The sequence below is a fragment of the Elephas maximus genome, chromosome 2 (genome assembly GCF_024166365.1).
Source record: "Elephas maximus indicus isolate mEleMax1 chromosome 2, mEleMax1 primary haplotype, whole genome shotgun sequence".
Taxonomy (NCBI): domain Eukaryota; kingdom Metazoa; phylum Chordata; class Mammalia; order Proboscidea; family Elephantidae; genus Elephas; species Elephas maximus.
Window position 1 is genome coordinate 223,319,042 of NC_064820.1, and position 18,568 is coordinate 223,337,609.

Sequence of the window (18,568 nt, forward strand, 5' to 3'; positions counted from 1 at the left end):
TTCTATTTTTTTATGTATGAGGTCGAGTTGGTTGATTGTGGCCTTTAGAGCTTCTGTATCTTTGCTGAGTTTCTTTACCTAGAGTGGTGTTTTGAAGTCTCCTACTATTATTGTGGAACTATCAATTTCTCTTTTCAGTGCTGTTAGAATTTGTTTTATGTATTTTAGAACTCCGTCATTGGGTGTGTAGATATTTATTATGGTTATGTCCTCATGGTGGATTGTCCTTTTAATCATTATATAATGTCCTTCTTTGTCTTTATGGTGGATTTTGTTTTAAAGTCTGTATTATCTTAGTACTGCCACTCTTGCTCCTTTTTGGTTGTTGTCTGCTTGATATATATTTTTTCCATCCTTTGATTTTTAATATATTTATGTCTATTTCTAAGGTGTGTCTCTGGTAGACAGCATATTGATGGATCCTGCTTTTTTATCCATTCTGTCACTCTCTGTCTTTTTAGGGTGCATTTAAGCCATTTACTCTCAGTGTGATTACTGATAGATGTGAATTTATTGCTGTCATTTTGTAGTGCTTTTTTTTGTGTGTGATGCTGACATTTTCTTTGTTCTCTCACTCTTCTGTGCTGAGTTTCTTTTGTTTGTGTATTTTGTCATTGTTGTCATTTCTTTCGTTTTTGTGGATTTTGTGTTTCCTGAGACTTTATGTTTTTCTTCTTTATTTGATGAGTAGGTTTGTTAACTTTCTTTGTGGTTACCTTGAAATTTACCCCATCTTCCTAAGTTTAACCCAGTCTTTTATTACTTGATATCACCTTGACTTCCTCTCCATTTAAAAGTTCTGCACCTACACCGTGTATTCCCTCTTTTATTGGTCTGATGTCGTTGTCATTTACAGATTGACATCTCTGGTTCCTGTTGTAATTTTTTTAGTTTTGTTTTGTCCTGGAGAGTTCATTATCTAGGTTGGTATCTGGCTGATGCTGTCTTATGTGCTAGATTCAGGTTGTTGTTTGATGTTGTTGGTTCTCTAATCAAAGAATAATTATTCTAAGTTTGGTTTGGTTTTTACATATTCCCTTCACTTCAGTTTATCTGGAAATGTCCCAATTTTGCCATCATATTTTAGCAAGAGTTTTGCAAGACATATTATTCTTGGTTGGCAGTTTTTTCTTTCAAGATTTTATATATGTCATCCCATTGCCTTCTTGCCTGCACGGTTTCTGCTAAGTAATCAGAGCTTAGTCTTATTGTTTTCCCTTCCTGTATGACTTTGTTTGTCTCAAGCTGGTCTCAGGATTCTTTGTTTTTGGTTTTAGCAAGTGTGATAATGTCTTGGTGCTTTTCTTTTGGTGTCTATTCTATATGGGATTCTTTGAGCTTCTTGGAGAGTTGGCATTTTGTCTTTCACGATATTAGAGATATTTTCTGTCAGCAAATCTTCCATGATCCTCCGTGTTTTCCATTTTCTCACCCTGTTCTGGAACTCCAATCACATGAAAATTTTTGCTTTTGATTGTATCCCACATCATTCTAAGGGTTTCCTCATTTTTCTTCATTCTTTTCTCTGATTTTTCCTCAAAGTGGTATCCAAGGCTTTGTCTTCAGTTTCACTGAGCCTGTCTTCTATTGTTTCTAATTTACTCCTAAAACCTTCTATTGCACTGTCCATTTCTGAAACCTTGTTATACATACACATATTCTAACATAACAGTATAGTTAGCAATCTTAGGGAATTTAACTTTGGAATAGTACTATTATCTAATCCACAGTCTATACTGAAATTTCGCAAATTGAACCAATAAAGTCCTGTAGAGTTACTTTTTCCCAGTCCAATCTGTATTATACCTTACACCCATTTATTCATCAAGTTTCTTTAACCTCCTTTAATTTGGAACATATATTTTGTGTTTATTGGCTTTGACATTTTTGAGGAATATAGGTCAGTTATTTTGTAGGCAGTTGCTCAATTAAGTGTTTGCTTTTTCTCCCGATTAGATGCAGGTTGTGCAATTTGAGCAGAAATGTCACGGAAGTGATACTGTTTTTCATGTATTTATTGGTCATTTGTATATTTTCTTTTGTGAAGTGTTTGTGCAAGCCTTTTCCTTATTTTTATATTGGAAAGTTTGCCTTTTGCCTAATGATTTGTAGGGGTTCTTTATGTATCCTAAATACAAACAGGGCTTCGAACTGATTCTTCCTGGTTCAGTCATAGCTGATGAAGTGAAACAAGAACAGACCAAAATTTTTACAATTTGAATGACCCAGAACAATAATCAGAACAGGAAAAATTACGGGTGAAGCCCTGGAATAGGAAACTTGGAGGAGGCATAGTGAGCCCTTTCAGGAGCCTGATGTATGAGATTGTATTATTGGCTGTACTGTGGAGAATGACACACATTCAAAGCAACACAGTCGGCCACCTTTGAAGGGGGCGCTGCTGTTTTCAATTCAGCTCAAAATTTGACAGGCAAGAGATGTGGTTGCTATGCAACGTGTACTCTGCCCTTGTTTTCTAAGAGGGAGATTAGGTTTTTAGTAGGGCTTCAACCCATAATTTTTCCCATTTTGTTTATCATTCTGGTTCACTCAAATTTTAAAAACTCAGGTCTGTTCCGGTTTCACTTCCTTAACCATGACTGAACTGAGAACTGGTATACCTGTATACAAATAATCACATATTTTATAATGCTCAGATATATTTGTCAGCTATCTTACTTACATGCATACGTACATATACATTTGTTGTTTTTAGGTGCCATCGAGTCACTTCCAACTCATAGCAACCCTACATAAAACAGAAGACACTGCCTGGTCCTGTGCCAGCCTCACAATTGTTGCTATGTTTGAGTCCACTGTTGAAGCCACTGTGTCAATCTATCTCATTGAGGGTCTTCCACATGTACATAAATATACATATACATATGTTGTGGGTGTGCAGGTATGTGTGTATGTGTGTGTGTGCTTGATGTGTATGTGTGTAATATTATCTCCCAATCTGTGCTTTTCATATTATTAATAATGTCTTCATCTTTGACATTTAGTGCTTTCTGTGTCCTAAGAAATCTGCCTGCTCTAAAATCACAAAGAAGTCTGGTGTATTTCCTTTTAGAAAATTTATAGTTTTCAATTTTACATTGAGATCTATAATTCATAACAAATTAATTTTGGTATAAGGTGTAAGGTGTGAGGTAGGGATTGGTATTCATTTTTTGCCACACAGGTTTTCCAGTGCTGTTTCCTGAAAAGTTTTTCCTTTACCTGTTGAATATCATGGTGTGCTTTTGAAAACCAATTCATCATATATGTATGGGAATATTTCTGGACCATCTATTACATCCCATTGATCTATATATATCTTGTTTAATATAGCTTTAAAGTAAGTCTTGAAACCTGGTTGAATGAGTCATTCACTTTTGTTCTTTTTTACAAGATTATTTTGGTGGTTCTCAGTCCTTCACTTTTTTGCTTATATTTTTAAATCAGCTTGCTTTTCTGTACAAATTTTATAATCAACAATCTATAAAGCCTGTTGGGATTTTGACTGGAAATACATTATTTTAGAGAGACTTATTAGCTTAAGAAAATTTAATTTTCCAATCCATGAAGATCTCTTTCCATTTTTTTTTTTTTTTAGTAATCGCAATTATATATTAGGAATGCGCTATAGTTTAACATGTTGAAATCTTTCATATCTGTTGTTAAATTTATTCCCTAAGTAAATTATGCTTAATGCTACTATAAATGGAAAAGTATTTTCCAAGTATTTGTTCCTATCATACAGAAAAACAATTTAATTTTCTATATTGTTCTTGTATCCTAGGACTCTCTAAATCCACTTATTAATTCCAGGAATTGTGTTATATATTTCCTAGGATTTTCTACCTAAGTAAAAACATCTATGATTAAAGACAGCTAAAATTCTTCCTTTCCAAACATTGTATAAGTTTCATTCCCTATTCCTGCCTGTCTAGGACTTCCAGTATAGTGCTGAATAGTAGTGGTGTGTATGGACATCTTTGCCTTGGTTCCAGTTTTAAATTTAGTGTTTAACCATTAAGTATGATGTTAGCTATAGGTTGTTCTTAGATGCCATTTATCATATTGAGGAAGTTCCCTGTATTCCCCTAGTTTGCTGAGAGATTTTTTTCTTTAATTGTGAGTGGATGTTGAATTTTGTCAAATAATTTTTTTTTTTTTTTTGCAGATACTGAGGTATCAATTGTTTCTATTTTATCATGGTAATATGATGATTTACAGAGATTATATTTTTAATGTTTTGCTAATATTGCATTCATAGAATAAACTCCAATCACATCTACTTAGAGTTAAAATTGCACTTCACGTAGATTGTAAGAATAGTGCAACAAATTTTTCTAATACTCTCCCCTTTGTTTTATGAACCTATTTATAATTTCTATAATAAATACAGTATTGTAATTTTCTAATCTTATAATTAGTTGTAATTTAAATAAATTAAAAGAGGGAAAGTTTTTTTTTAGTATTTACTAACATATTTACCATTTATCATGTTCTTTATTCATTCCTATAGATCTGAGTTTCCATTTTATGCCATTTCCTTCACCCCGGATGACTTCCTTTAGTATTTCTTAATGTGCGGGTTTTCTGGCATCACAGTCTCAGCTTTTGTTTATTGAAAATATATTTCACCTCAATTCTTAAAGAATATTTGTGTTAGATATATAAGTTGGTAGTTTTTTTCCCCCTTTTAACATTTTAAAGATATTGCTTCATTGTCTTCTAGCCTCCCAAATTTCTGATAAGTCACCCATAATTTGTACTGATGGTCCCCTTTATTCAATGCTTTCACTTCCTCAGCTCATAGTATTTTATAATATTTTGTAATACAATATTTTGCTTCTCAGCAGCTTGATCCTTATGTGCTTGCATGTAATCTTCTTTGTATTTATTCTGCTTGGGGTTTTCTGAGTTTCTTGGATCTGTAAAATTAAGGTTTTTTTTTTCTTTTTTTAACCAAATTTTGGAAAAATTTGGCCATTTTATTTCTTTAAATATTTTTCCACCCCATTTTCTCTCTCTTACTTTTCTGGACCACCTATTGTATGTATAATAGGTCATCGAATAAATTTAGCACATGTTGCTGAAACTCTGTTCATTTTCTTTGCAGTCCTTTTTCTCTCTCTGTGCTTCAGATTAGATAATTTCTTTTAATCTATCTTAAAATTCACTGATCCTTTCTTCTTCCTTCCCCAATCTTTCATTAAAGTCAATAGAGTAAGTTTTTCATTTCTGTTTGAATTTTACCATATGCCTATTCATTATGACCACCATTTTCTTTACGTTATTGAACATAATTGAAATAACAAAGTCCTAATATCTTGGTGTCCTCTTAGGGTCTGCTTCTATTGCCTACTTTGTCTTTTGGTCACAGTGTGTGTGTGTATATATATATATATGTATAAACCAAAAAAACCAAACCCATTGCCATCGAGTCGATTCCGACTCATAGCGACCCTATGGGACAGGGTAGAACTGTCCCACAGAGTTTCCAAGGAATGCCTGGTAGATTTGAGCTGCTGACCTTTTGGTTGGCAGCTGTAGCTCTTAACCACTATGCCACCAGGGTTTCCATATATATGTATATGTAGTTTTTTTTACTGTATAATTGGATTACTTCTCAAATTTTTACAGTTCACATGTCAACCAAGTTTTTTAAAAAACTTTATTTGCAGATTTTGAGACTCCCTGCTGCTATTTCCTGCTTCTTGGAATGTTTCTACTCAATGTGCAGCTAATTTGGCAGCCCAGACCCGGTCCTCTGATATTTTAATCCTATAAATCTGTAGCTTTATGCTCTTGTTCTGCTGTTCTACTTTTTGTCCCCACACCACACAAGAGGAGTCCTGCTGGCGCAGTGGTTAACTGCTCAGCTGTTAACTGAAAGGTCGGCAGTTCAAACCCACCAGTTGCTCTTCAGGAGAAAGATGTGGCAGTCTGCTTCTGTAAAGATCATAGCTTTAGAAACCCTATAGGGCAGCTCTACCCTGTTGTACAGAGTTGCTAGGGCCCTGGTGGTGCAGTGATTAAAAGCTTGGCTGCTAACCAAAAGGTCAAGAGTTCAAATCCACCAGCCACTCCTTGGAAATCTTATGGGGCAGTTCTTTTCTGTCCTATAGCGTTGCTATAAGTTGGAATTGACAATAGGTTTGTTTCCTTATATATATATATATATATATATATATATATATATATAATAGATTCACTATAAGTTGGAATCAACTCAAAGGCAATGGGTTTGTTTTTTTGGTTACACCATGTGGACTGGGGAAAAAATGGTATCGGTATAAACATAACCTAATCCTTTTCCCTTCTTTCAAAGGTTGAATCTTTTCTGCCTGCTTTTAGCATCTCTCCAATGTCTACATTTAGTTTTGCTTTTTCCAAAGTTCATAATTTCTATCACTTGGGAGTTCCTCTGAAACATGTTATTCCATCATTTCCAGAAATGGAAACCGTTATTCTTTTTATTCCTTCTAATTTTTATTTTGGTTTGATCTTGAACCAGTAGTTATTGGATTCCAGTTGATTTTTTTTTTTTTTCAGATTTCCTTTCCAGTTCTTTTAGCCTTATAAGAAATACTCTTCGATTCTGCATTATGTCAGTGGTCATTCCTAATTTATAATATTGTAAGTTTTTATGATTTTATGTTAATCCCTAGCCATTTCAGTAGGAATAATGAGAGTTTTGTCAGAAGATAGTAGTTAAACACAACTTTAAATCAAGTACTAGATATGTATTTCCAATTCCATTTCTGGTCTATTTTGCTACATTAGCACTGTCATCTCTCAGAAGAGAAAAAAATAAAGTGAAGCTCCCTGCCTGAATGGGAACTGACATGCAGCAAATAAATCCGTGAGTATGCTCAGTGTGCTCCTCTGACCCCTTTTTTATTAAAGTGACAGAGTTTTTTGGAGATGAAAGCAGACATTATTTTCCCAGTGAGACTTTGGCGTCTTTGAAATCTTTCCTGCTGTTACTCTCTGATAACCTGAACTCTTTCAACATCTTTATGGATTATCAATATGCTCTTTAGGTTTTCTTAGTCAGGTGAGATGGTTGCCGAGGTAACAAGGCCTAGACACTTAATCTCTCCCTTTTACACAAAAAGCCCTAAAACAGTGGCTATATAAGGACCACAGTGCATCATCATTAGCAGACTGGCTCTAGGCAAACTGATTATCTTCTGCATTTTATTACTATGGGGAACACAGTGGCAGGTTTTAATATGGGCACCATGCCTTCAACTAATTTCACCTCTGCTTTCAAAACGGGGCTTTGAACTTGTTCATTCTGGTTTGAACCTCTGCTGAGAATTTGTATTTCCACTCCAGATATACTGAACCAGAATCTACATTTCAACAAGATCCTCCAGTGATTCTCATGCATAATACACGTTGAGAGCTGCTGCTCTGCTAGTTGTTCTCAGAACCGGTGCTTAATTAACAGCATTATCATCACCTGGGAAACTGTTAGAAACGCAAATTCTCAGCAGAGGTTTGAACTGAAAGGGACAGGTTTGAAGCCTGTTTAAAAACTTACTCTCTGAGTGATTTTCTTGACTAAAGCTAAGAATCTTATTGCTAAGCCTGATTCCTTAACAATTAAAAAAACAAAAACAGACAACAACAAAAAAATAAACCTGTTGTCCCCGAGTCGATTCTCATGGTTAAAGAAGCAGTAGCAGAAATATCCTCTTAGCGTTAAGACATATTTAAACTTACATTTATATATAAATGAATTTAATTTTTTCTCCCTTAGGCTATATAAAAGTCATTTCATTATATTAATAAACTGAGAACAGACACATTTTAAATTATATATAAAGACACAGTTTCCGACAAGACATACAAACATACAGATAAATGCTAGTTTAATTGTCTAGTGATAAACGTATGTCTCACTTGCAGTTTCTATCCCTGACTGATTGATAAGCTTGAAGATGTTGCTATGTAATACTCAGTTAAGAAAGGCAACATGTCAACGTATCTTTGCCTCAGTAGCCAAAACCCCAAAGAAATTTCTCACAAATGGTATTCACCTAGATCTGTGAATGTTTAGACCAAACCATGGACAACTACACTAACCTGATAACATTTTTCTCACTCCACAAGTCACTATAGTAAAATTTCTCTCCACACTTTGCCTCTTAAGCAGTGATTCCCAACAAAGGATTACTTTGGCCCTGTCCCCACCCAGGGGACATTTGGCAATGTTTGGAGTCATTTTTTATTATCACAATTTTCTGGGGAGGAAGGGTGCTACTAGAATCTAGTGGGTAGAAGCCACATCTTGTAATACATAAGACAGTTCCCCAAACAGGATATTGAGAAACCGTGGTCTAAAGGATAATGAACTGTCAACATAAGTATAAATTTCAAATTTCTGGGGTTTATAACTTGACAAGTAACTTTCACACATGAGTGGGCACCATTTCTGCTACTTAAATTTATGTTACTTCTAAAATACAATTTTATTCTCATCCAAATTTGCTCTTTCATTTGCCTGATTTAGCTAGAAAACAGGGTAGACTCATGAGCTGCCTCAGATAAACAGGATCTTAAAATTCGGAGTCATCAGCATGGCTCCACCCTCTATTCTGGTTTGAGTGCTCTGGGTTTGGCTCATTTTGAGCTGTGTGCTATAATGAGGCCCACTGACCTTCAAGGACCACCTGCACATAGTCTTGAGCAGACAGCTTGTCCTTGCGAACAAAGCACTGGTATGCTCCCCCGTCACTTTTGACCATGTGATCCATTATAAGGTTTTCGTGGTTGATCCCTGTGATCCTCACATTTTTGCCAGGATTGAGGATTTCACCATTTCGGTACCAGGAGAGCTCCTGGTCTTCGCTTCCTGTCACGCTGCAGGACAAGGAAACCTGGCTACCCACACTGCTTTTGACCTTCCTGGGGCTGATGGAAGCTTTCAGTGGCTCTGGAGATTTTGATAAGAGAAAAAAGAAGTTAAAAACATCACATATGTAAATGTCTTTTCAACCATGTGTTGGACTTCTGAAAAGGCAAAAGCAGCATTGTAAGCATACTCTATCCAGTTCTTAAGTTCAATATTATTTCATAACGCACCATTTGGGAACACCTTATTGTTATTTATTTTTCTGGCCTTCTTTTTCTATATATCAAACAGACCAATGTTGGCTCAATTGCTTTCTCACTAAGTAAATATAAAGATGATGGTATCAACCCTTTGGCATAAGAAATGCAGCACGCTAGTTAACGGTAGGGATAAAACCAAAACCCACTGCCATCGAGTCGATTCCAACTCATAGCGACCCTATAGGACAGAGTAGAACCACCCCACAGAGTTTCCAAGGAGCACCCGGTGGATTCGAAGTGCCAACCTTCTGGTTAGCAGCCCTCATACTTAACCACTACACCACCAGATATAAGTATTTAAATATTTAAAACTTATTTGCCTTGTCCCAAGGTATCTCTGGTGGGTTTGTACTGGGCCATTCTCACACACACACACACATATACTCACTCACACCCCTTAAGTTATTGTGGCTTAACCAGGACCCAAAATGCACAGCGGTAACAAAACAGATTGATATTAGAACTTTAGACCGTGAAATAGGAGTTTTCCATTAAATGAGGCTAACTGGTATGGACAGGGATAGAATTTCCACCCTTGACCTTCTATGGCTCAATTCAACAAATCAAAATTAAATCTAACAAGCATTTCTTAAGCATCTACTATGTGCCAAGGACTGGGTCAAACCCACAGGTGAGATAAAGATGAGTAAGGTAGAAGGAAACTAACATTTATGGTATAACTAGTATGTACCATAAAGTCATCAAACACCTAATATATGTTATTTAATTCAGTCTTCCCATAAGCCTATAAATTTTGAATTATCATTTCCATTTTATAGAAAACGGTCATTCAGAGAGATTAGTAACTTAAACAAATCCACTCACCAGGCAAATGGCACATGCCAGTTTTTACCCTAGTTTTCCTGACTTCTCACCTCACCACACTGTGAAGTCTTTGCTTCCAAGGAGCTCATAGTTTACTAAGTTGACAAGACAAATACAATAATGACTATAGTAACGAAATTGAGTAACACAGGGCCCATTAGAGACACACAAAATATGGAGAAGGGTGGACGGGAAGATTGGGGAAGTCATCACATATCAACAATGGTTAGGATTTAGACCAAAATGCATGGGAATAGGTATTCCAGAGAGTGCGAACCACACAAAATAATGCTAAAGCACAGCCATGTCTGAGGAAGAGTTTCAGATTCTGTTTGGCTGCAGCATAGGGTCTCTGAAAGAGAATATTAGGATAAAAATGACAAAAGCCATCAAGGACAAGACTGCGAAGGGCCTTGAGATTTTGGAATTAAGTCACAAGAACTAAAGAAAGCATTCAAGTAGTTCCACCAAGAGAATGCCATAATTGACCATATTTTTAGGAGAATTGATGGGTCTCATTGTGTCACACAAATTAGAGGGGGCAGGAAAATTGGTCAGTAAGGAAGTATTGCAAATGACTTGTGAGATGTAATTAAGACCCAATGTAGGACAGGGAAGAGGTGGAGAGCACAGCTGAGAACCACTGAGATCCAATCTCTAGGACCTGGCAGGACTTGCACATAGAAAGGAAAGGAGTAAACAGTACCCGAGATTTAAACTTTGCATTTGGAGTTGAGGGGATGGTTCCAATAACAAGAAAAGCCATTTGGAAGGTAGAGATGGCAGCAAGTTCAGTTTTGAATATTCTCCTTTTTAGTTGCCAGCTAAACATCTGAATGAAGATATATATATAAATGCAGTTGACATACCCTGCCAACATTCAGGGAGGAAGTGGAGGCTAAATATACAGATTCAGGGCTGTTTTCAGAAAGAAGGAGTTTGAACTCATATGAATAAAAGAGATCAAATAGAAGAAGGTTCAGAGTTAGGAACTCAAAGGATTAGTTTCAGACTAGAGAAGAGAGAGAAGGTGGACAAAAACAAAGGAATAGTCAAGAGGGAAGAAGAGAATATTTGAGAAACATCTGAGAACTTGTCTAGACATGGCAGAAGATTACAATTATGAAAACAAACAGTCAAAATTAAGACTTGTCTATACATAACTATTTAAAAAGTAGACAGTGATAAATGCCTTTAGAGAGATAACAATAAAACACTCTAGGAGTTGAGGAGAAGACAGAGGGGGATGGGGAAGATGTCTTTGGGGTGGAGAATTGAAATGGGCTTAGAAGGAAGTTTTGGACATTTGAATATTAGAAAACAACATTCCATGTGACCTGAAGGGAGCAATATGGGTAATGTGGTATGCAATCAGGAGAGGAATGGGTTTGTACAGGGAATTTGGAAAAGTTAGATTTAGCAGGAGTTAAGTTTTTGTTGAAGCAAAACAATGTGAAATATGACCAGATAGGTTTGCATGAGGAGCCTTGGATATCATCCTAAGATATTAATGTTATTCAACAGAAAATGGGGAGTCATAAAAGGCGTTTTAACGTAGAGGAGATTTTGAGTCTGTGGGAATAATTCTTACTAGTTGTCCAAAGCTACTTTGATTATACCTACTAGGTTCTTTAACTACAGAAATACAACTGTGCAGGCATTATAACCCATTTCTTTCTAATCTAAGTCTAAATGTTTGAACGATATTTTCAGGACCCAGGAAGTCATTGGAATATGTACTGTAAATGCATTCTCTTCAGCTGGTAAGAGCAGTCCACACCCAGGGCACCCTTAATGGGACACCTCCTTCCACAAAGGGCTAGACAAAAGTTAGTGTAAGAACATGTCTCCCTTTCCAGTGTGAGATCCTTGGGATTCAGTTTGTTCAGTTCGGTTCGCCAAATAAAAAGAATATTATATCAAAAAAAAAAGAGAGAGGGAGAACATTATGTAGGCAAACGGGAGACATCCTTCCTGACCAAGGCTCTACCATGTGATCTTGAGTAATTCACTTTGATTTGTTTTTTGCATGAGTAAAATGAGGGGCTGTGAATAGATTAGGCAAATATTGGCCACGTGAATTGGGCTCCTCCCGTGCTGCAATCACATCCTTCCTTCCCTGAGCCTCCCTTTAGCATCCTTCTCAACACACACCTCAAATCAGTCATGGCAGATCAACTGGAGATTACACGTATCACCCGGAGTTGGACTAAATAATCTAGAGCTGAGTCCAAGTCCGATATTTGGAAATGTAGAACCCTGTATTTCTGCATGGGCCAATACACATAATGATAAAAAGAGAAAAAAAAAATGAAGTTGTCACCAATTTCATTCTACTTAGCTCAACAATTAATGTCCATAGAAACAGGAGTAAAGAAATCAAATGGCGTATTGCACTGGGAAAATCTGGTGCAAAAGATCTCCTTAAAGTTTTAAAAAGCAAAGATGTCACTTTGATGACTAAGGTACACCTGACCCAAGCCATGGTGTTTTCACTCTCCTCATAGGAGTTCAAAAGTTGGATAGTGAAAAAGAAGAAAATTTGATGCAGTTAAATTGTGGTATTGGTGAAGAATATTGAATATACTGTGGCCTGCCAGAATGAAGAAATCGACTTAGAAGAAATATGATCAGAATGCTTCTTAGAAGTGAGGGTGGCGAAACTCTTTCTAGCTTACTTTGGACACATCATCAGGAGGGACCAATCACTGAAGAAGGATATCAGGTGTGATAAAGTAGAGGGTCAGCAAAAATGAAGGAACCCTTCAACGAAATGGATTGTCACAATAGGCACAACAATGGGCTCAAACATATCAATGATCATGAAGATGATACAGTACCAGGCAATATCTTATTATGCTATGTTATACCCAAGGTCACCATGAGTTGGTGCCACTCACTATACTTATGAACACCACCACATATTTCCGCTGATAACGGCCCTATTTAGGAATTTAGGAATTTGCAGCAGCCTGGTGAAAACAATCAAGGACAATCACTTTGATCTATCATCACCTGTGCTGAAAGAACAATCCTGCCCTACTTCCTCTACCTATTTTCATAGAGGTTGGCTATTCCAAATTCCACGGTTAGGAAATGTTATCTTGGAAATATGTAAGGGTACTGATGAACATAGTTAGGTCCTACAGCCTAATAAAAATGTCCTACAATTTGGGGATCAGACAGATGTGAATTCAAATCCTATACCCAATATTTTCTAGCTATGTGGCCTTGGGCAGCTCCTCTTAGCATTAATTTCCTCTTCTGCAAAATGGAGTTAGTAGTTATCTGAGCAAGACTGTTGTGAAAATTAATGGGAGGCATAGGAAAGCTCAGAAATTAGCTCAGAACAGGTGCTTCATAAATGGAAGACACCATCACCATTGCTCGATACCATCCAACTTACGTTTCACGTACAGGCGGCCTATCACCTTAGCAGTTCCGTATCTGTTGGACACTTCACATACATAGCTGCCTGAGTCTGAGGGACGTATGTTCTCAATAAGCAGCCCTGTCATAGTCTTCTGGAACCTTCCAGAGAGCTCCAGAGGCATGTTGTCCTTTAGCCAGCGGTAATCTGGCTCAGGGTGCCCAAGCGCTTTGCAAGGCAGCTCCACGCGCTGCCCTGCCATGGCTTTGCGATGATCAAACCCATCCAGTATGGTTGGGGCTGAGTTCGCTGGATCTGTAAAAAAAAAAAAAAAGAAAGAAAAGCTCTTAGAGGCACTGAACTAGGAGCTGACATGGTCATTTGGAATTCTAAGGCTTCATGTATAATTTAAACTCTATACATCATAGCAACCATTGATACAAATGTTTAAGATTTTGTACAGAAACAAAGAGCTCTATTCATACACATTACTTCCGCTCAAAACTTTGGAAAAGTATGAATGTTGGTAAGAGCTTCCGTTTCTCATTCTTGGTAAAGAACTAAGAAATTCAGAATCATCATGCATCAGTAGGAGTAGTCAGCTCTGGCCAACGATTGGGTTACCTTATCATAACTGGTGGAGCCCTGGTTGCATAGTGGTTAAGAGCTACAGATGCTAATTGCAGTGTGAATCCACCAGCCACTCCTTGAAAACCCTATGGGGCAGTTCTACTCTGTCCTATAGGGTCGCTATGAGTCAGAAAGGACTCAACAGCACCTAACAACAACAACATCACAACTGGTGTTAAAAAAAAAAAAAAAAGATGGACATATTTCTATGGGTACATTGGGAATTTCACAAAAAGTACTGCCCAGTGTGGAATGTAGCCAAGAACAGATAATCAAAGGAGACACAGTGGAGACACCAAAAAAAAATATTGCCGTCGAGTAGATTCTGATTCATAGAGACCCTATAGGATGGAGGAGAACTGCTTGTGGATTCAAACTGCCAACCTTTTCGTTAACAGCCAAGCTTTTAACCCTTGTGCCACCAGGGCTCCTCAGTGATCACAAAATTGTGCAAACCCTCTTTGTGACAAGACACCTGTTAACCATGGACTCAAAGTTTACCTTGTGCAAAGAATTTAACTTTATCCTAAGTAATATGGTGTTTGCCTTTGTTTCCTGAGAGGATAATCCTAAACCTTTGGAGTTCTTGAGTAATAGAGGTACCTTTATCTTGCAAATGAATGGGGGCTAGCCAGGCCATGTGGGCCACCAGGTAGCCTCAGGAAGGAAGAGGAAATTGATTCATTTATGCTAAGACTAGCCAAATGGTTAATTTTCTACTGCGTATGTCCTCTTTTCTATTTAAAATCTCCATGTAACAAGCCAACAATGAGACCTCCTATTTGTCTGAATGGAGCACAGTGGTTGAGCATTCAGCTGCTAACAAAAGGTTGGCAGTTCGAATCTACCAGCTGCTCCTTGGAAACCCTATGGGGCAGTTCTACTCCGTCCTGTGGGGTTGCTATGAGTCAGAACCGACTCAACGCAAGGTTTTTTTTTTCTGACCAGAGGGGTCTCCCTGTATGCATACAGATGAACTTTTCAAATAAACCTGATAGACTTGAATTTCTTTTGTGCTTCAATGATTTTGACACTGGGAAAGGTCAGACTTCCCTCTCAAAAGAGCAATGTAGAAATCATTATTTAGCATAAATGAAATTTGTTTCTCAAGAAAATAAATTTGACACATGGCTGTTGAATCTGAAAGTGTTTCATTTATTCAGCTAACAAATACTTGTTGATCTCCAAGCACAGGAGTAGCAAGGAGTTAGCCATTGGAGACACAGTGGAGAATAAGACAAGGAAGATGCCCTCTTGGAGCTTACATTCTAGGTGGGTCACTGCAGGGGCTGGACAAGCAATGATCAAGCGAATAAATAAAGATAACCTGGATGATAGTAAGTACAGTGAAGGGCATAAAAGAGGATGGAGAGAGAGTGAGCCACCGTGCGCGTTGGGTGAGAGCGGAGGCAGGGGCCATGTGGAGATTTTAGGTCATAGTTTCTCCGATACCTGAGCTGAGATGGAGGAAAGAAGACAGTCAACAAGGTATGGCCAAACCTACCTGTGTGTCTTTTAAAATAACTTTAAATCTCATTTACAATGAAAATCATTTATCTTTTCCTACAAAGTTTTTGAGAATAGTAGCCTGCACTCAGTTTGCGTCCTCATCTTTTAGCATTAACAAATTTCTCCCTTAATGACTTTGGTTAAATTTCCATGACAAAACATCCTAAGCGTTATTTGCCAGACATAGATTCTCACGTGAGCCCTTCAATGACAGGTGACTCTGTTGACCCTTCCTTTCTTATAGCTGTCACCTTCCTTGTCTTCACCTCCAGCTTTAACCCCAAATCTTCAGTCTTATTCGCTGGCTACCCTTCTGCTGATGTATTTGTGGATTATGCTCAGAAACCCCTCAGTTCTCTTTCACATACGCTCCCCAGGCAATCTTATTGGGTTCCCATGGCTGAAGGCTCATGACTCCTATCAATTTTTAAGACACGATAAAGCACTCATAAAAAAAAAAAGTAACTTTGTTTTCTCAACCCTTTCTCAATAGCTAAATTTGAAAGTTAATATTTAATGAATCAGAGTGGAGATAAGCCAGGTTATATGAAAGAGAAAGACAGGCTTTCAGATCATTATCAGTTTATCTTTTGGTTGGAGAAATGCTTATTTTAATTGTTTTGCTAATACTGAATTAATCTTACAGCAAGACCCCTGTGATGGTTAATTTTATGTGTCAATTTGGCTAGGCTATGGTTCCCAGTGGTTTGGTCAAACACTAGACTAGTTGCTGTTTCACAATGTAATGTAATATAATGTGATCAACTTCCATAATGTCATCTAGTGTAATGTAATCAATCAGTTGAAAAGGGAGTTTCCTTAGAGTGTATTCTGGTTCCAGACTATAAAGAGATATTTTGGCAGAATGAACGCTCTCTGTCTCCACTCTGTACTCTTGCCATTGCCTGACCTATGGTTCTTGAGACAAAAGCCTATAGAAGTCTCCAGCTTGCTGCCTGACTTATGGATTTTGGACTTGTCATCCCTCATAATCCCACATGCCAATCCGTTGAAGTAAATCAATCAATTGTTCTCTCTCTCTTTCTAATATATATATATATGTATATGTGTGTGTGTGTGCACATATATATGTGTGTCTCTGGAGGATGCTGACTAAGACAATCCCCCAAAGATCCTTCTCCCTTCTTATCAGTGTCGTTATGACATTCTTCTTTAATGCCAACAAGACCTTTTATAGGATATTCTGAACATGTATAATATCACAATGTCAATAAAGCTACTATGGACTAAGATGACAGATACCATTCATTTTCTAATTCATTTTTCCTTATAGATTTTTCAAGAGAGTTTATTTTTATTGTACTGGTTCATCTTACCCTTAACAAAGGCATGGAGACATAATAACTATAACACAAGGGAGAAAGCAACAACTGACCTAAAAAAGAATAGGTAAAGAAGAAGAAATATTTGCAAGTTCAGAGGAGAATTAATGTTAAAAGAATTAAAGTCAAAGAATTAAAAAATCAAATTTTATTTAATTCTAACTCATACTTTTCCTGGACTATGAAGCACAGATATGTTTTGGTTATTTTAAAAAGGTGAAGAGGGAAGAGAAATTCAGATAGAACATTATCAAGGATAATAAGTGGGTGTTAAGGGAACCGTATATTTAATTACTTCCTCCCCATTAAACAACTTTCTATCACTACTCCCTACACAGTATCGTTACAAATAAAGTAAGATACCCTTCAAGTGTCTATCACAAATAACCGTTGGTTAATCTCATTCCATTATTATATCCTTGTACAATAGTAACCACACCGAGCAATTTTACATTCTAAAGGTACAAAGACAAAGGTCAGACATCTTGCATTTGCTTGTCTAATACTAAGTTGGGTGTTTCATACTTCTAAGTTACTTCACGAAGTGCTAATGTATCATTATGTGAATGGATTGCTTCGTTGTTTGACAGATAGGCTAATGGCAAGCCAACTGTGACGATTACTCAAAGGGTTGATAGTGTCTCCAAGTATAAATCCCATAAAGGGGGAAAAAAAGAAAAACATATCTGATGTGAAAACCAGAATAGAATCAACTGCTTCCAGATTTCGTTCACCTGAGAATGAACCTGGCTGGGGTTAGAGTGGCATGAATATCATTTTAACTTTAACTATTGAGTCAATTCAAACTCATACCCTGGTGGCATAGTGGTTAAGTGCTATGGCTGCTAACCAAAAGGTTGGCAGTTTGAATCCACCAGGTGCTCCTTGGAAGCATTATGGGGCAGTTCTACTCTGTCCTATAGGGTCGTTAGGAGATTTTAACTTTAGGTACAGATTATTTCCCAACATTGTTAGTGCTAGTATTGCGGAACAAAAGGTATGATCCATACGGCCATGTTTTCCTCCCTCTGAGCTTTGAATGAAAGTAAACATGATGGTAGTGGTTGGTACTGTCAATAACAGAATATCTAGGGCAAGGAGTTGTTATCAAAACGGAAGTCATATTAGATCAAAGGAATTTGGAATTTTACAAAATGTGAAATGACTGCTCTTAGAGTATTTGTATTGCATTGTATTGGCATTGGTTTAAAAGGCTTTACAGTTTGCTAGAAGTGAGAATGGTGAGACTTTGTCTTTCTTACTTTGGACGTATCAGGAAAAACCAGTTGTTAGAAAAGGACATTGTGTTTGGTGAAGTGGAAGTCATCAAAAAGGAGGAAAACCCTTAACTGGATAGAATGATGCAATAGCCTCAATAATGCACTCAAATATACCAATGGTCATGAAGTTGGCACAGGACGGGTCGACATTTCATTCTACTGTACATAAAGTCACCATGAGTCAGAGTTGACTTGGTGACAACGAACAATAAAAACAAATTTGACAAAATATTTTGGGGAAAAAAACAAATTTCCCAATTTTGGTTGTCATCTGGGGACACTAATGAAGAAATACCAGAAACAGCAAACATGGTCTGGATGAGTTTTTACCTGATACAAAAAGTCTAGCGCTGTTACTCTGTCTCGTCTCCCCAGTGTATCTATGCCGCGTGATACAGCGGTAGTTGTACAATCCGTCTTCATTCTGTACATCTTTAATATACAAGGCTCCCGTGGATGTGAGGAGAAATCTAGATCCTGAAACACAGAAAGAT

The 18,568-nt window shown here is 37.2% G+C and overlaps 1 protein-coding gene across 1 annotated transcript in view; it reads right to left on the reverse strand.

The window, feature by feature from the left end:
• DSCAM (DS cell adhesion molecule) overlaps nt 1–18,568 on the reverse strand; it is a 1,038,663-nt gene that overhangs the window by 353,282 nt on the left and 666,813 nt on the right. Inside the window, exons 4-6 of the mRNA XM_049874902.1 lie at nt 18,405–18,551; nt 13,349–13,627; nt 8,663–8,938 (exon numbers count right to left, since the gene is read on the reverse strand). Coding sequence (XP_049730859.1) covers nt 8,663–8,938; nt 13,349–13,627; nt 18,405–18,551 — 702 coding nt within the window. The remainder of the gene's footprint in view (nt 1–8,662; nt 8,939–13,348; nt 13,628–18,404; nt 18,552–18,568) is intronic.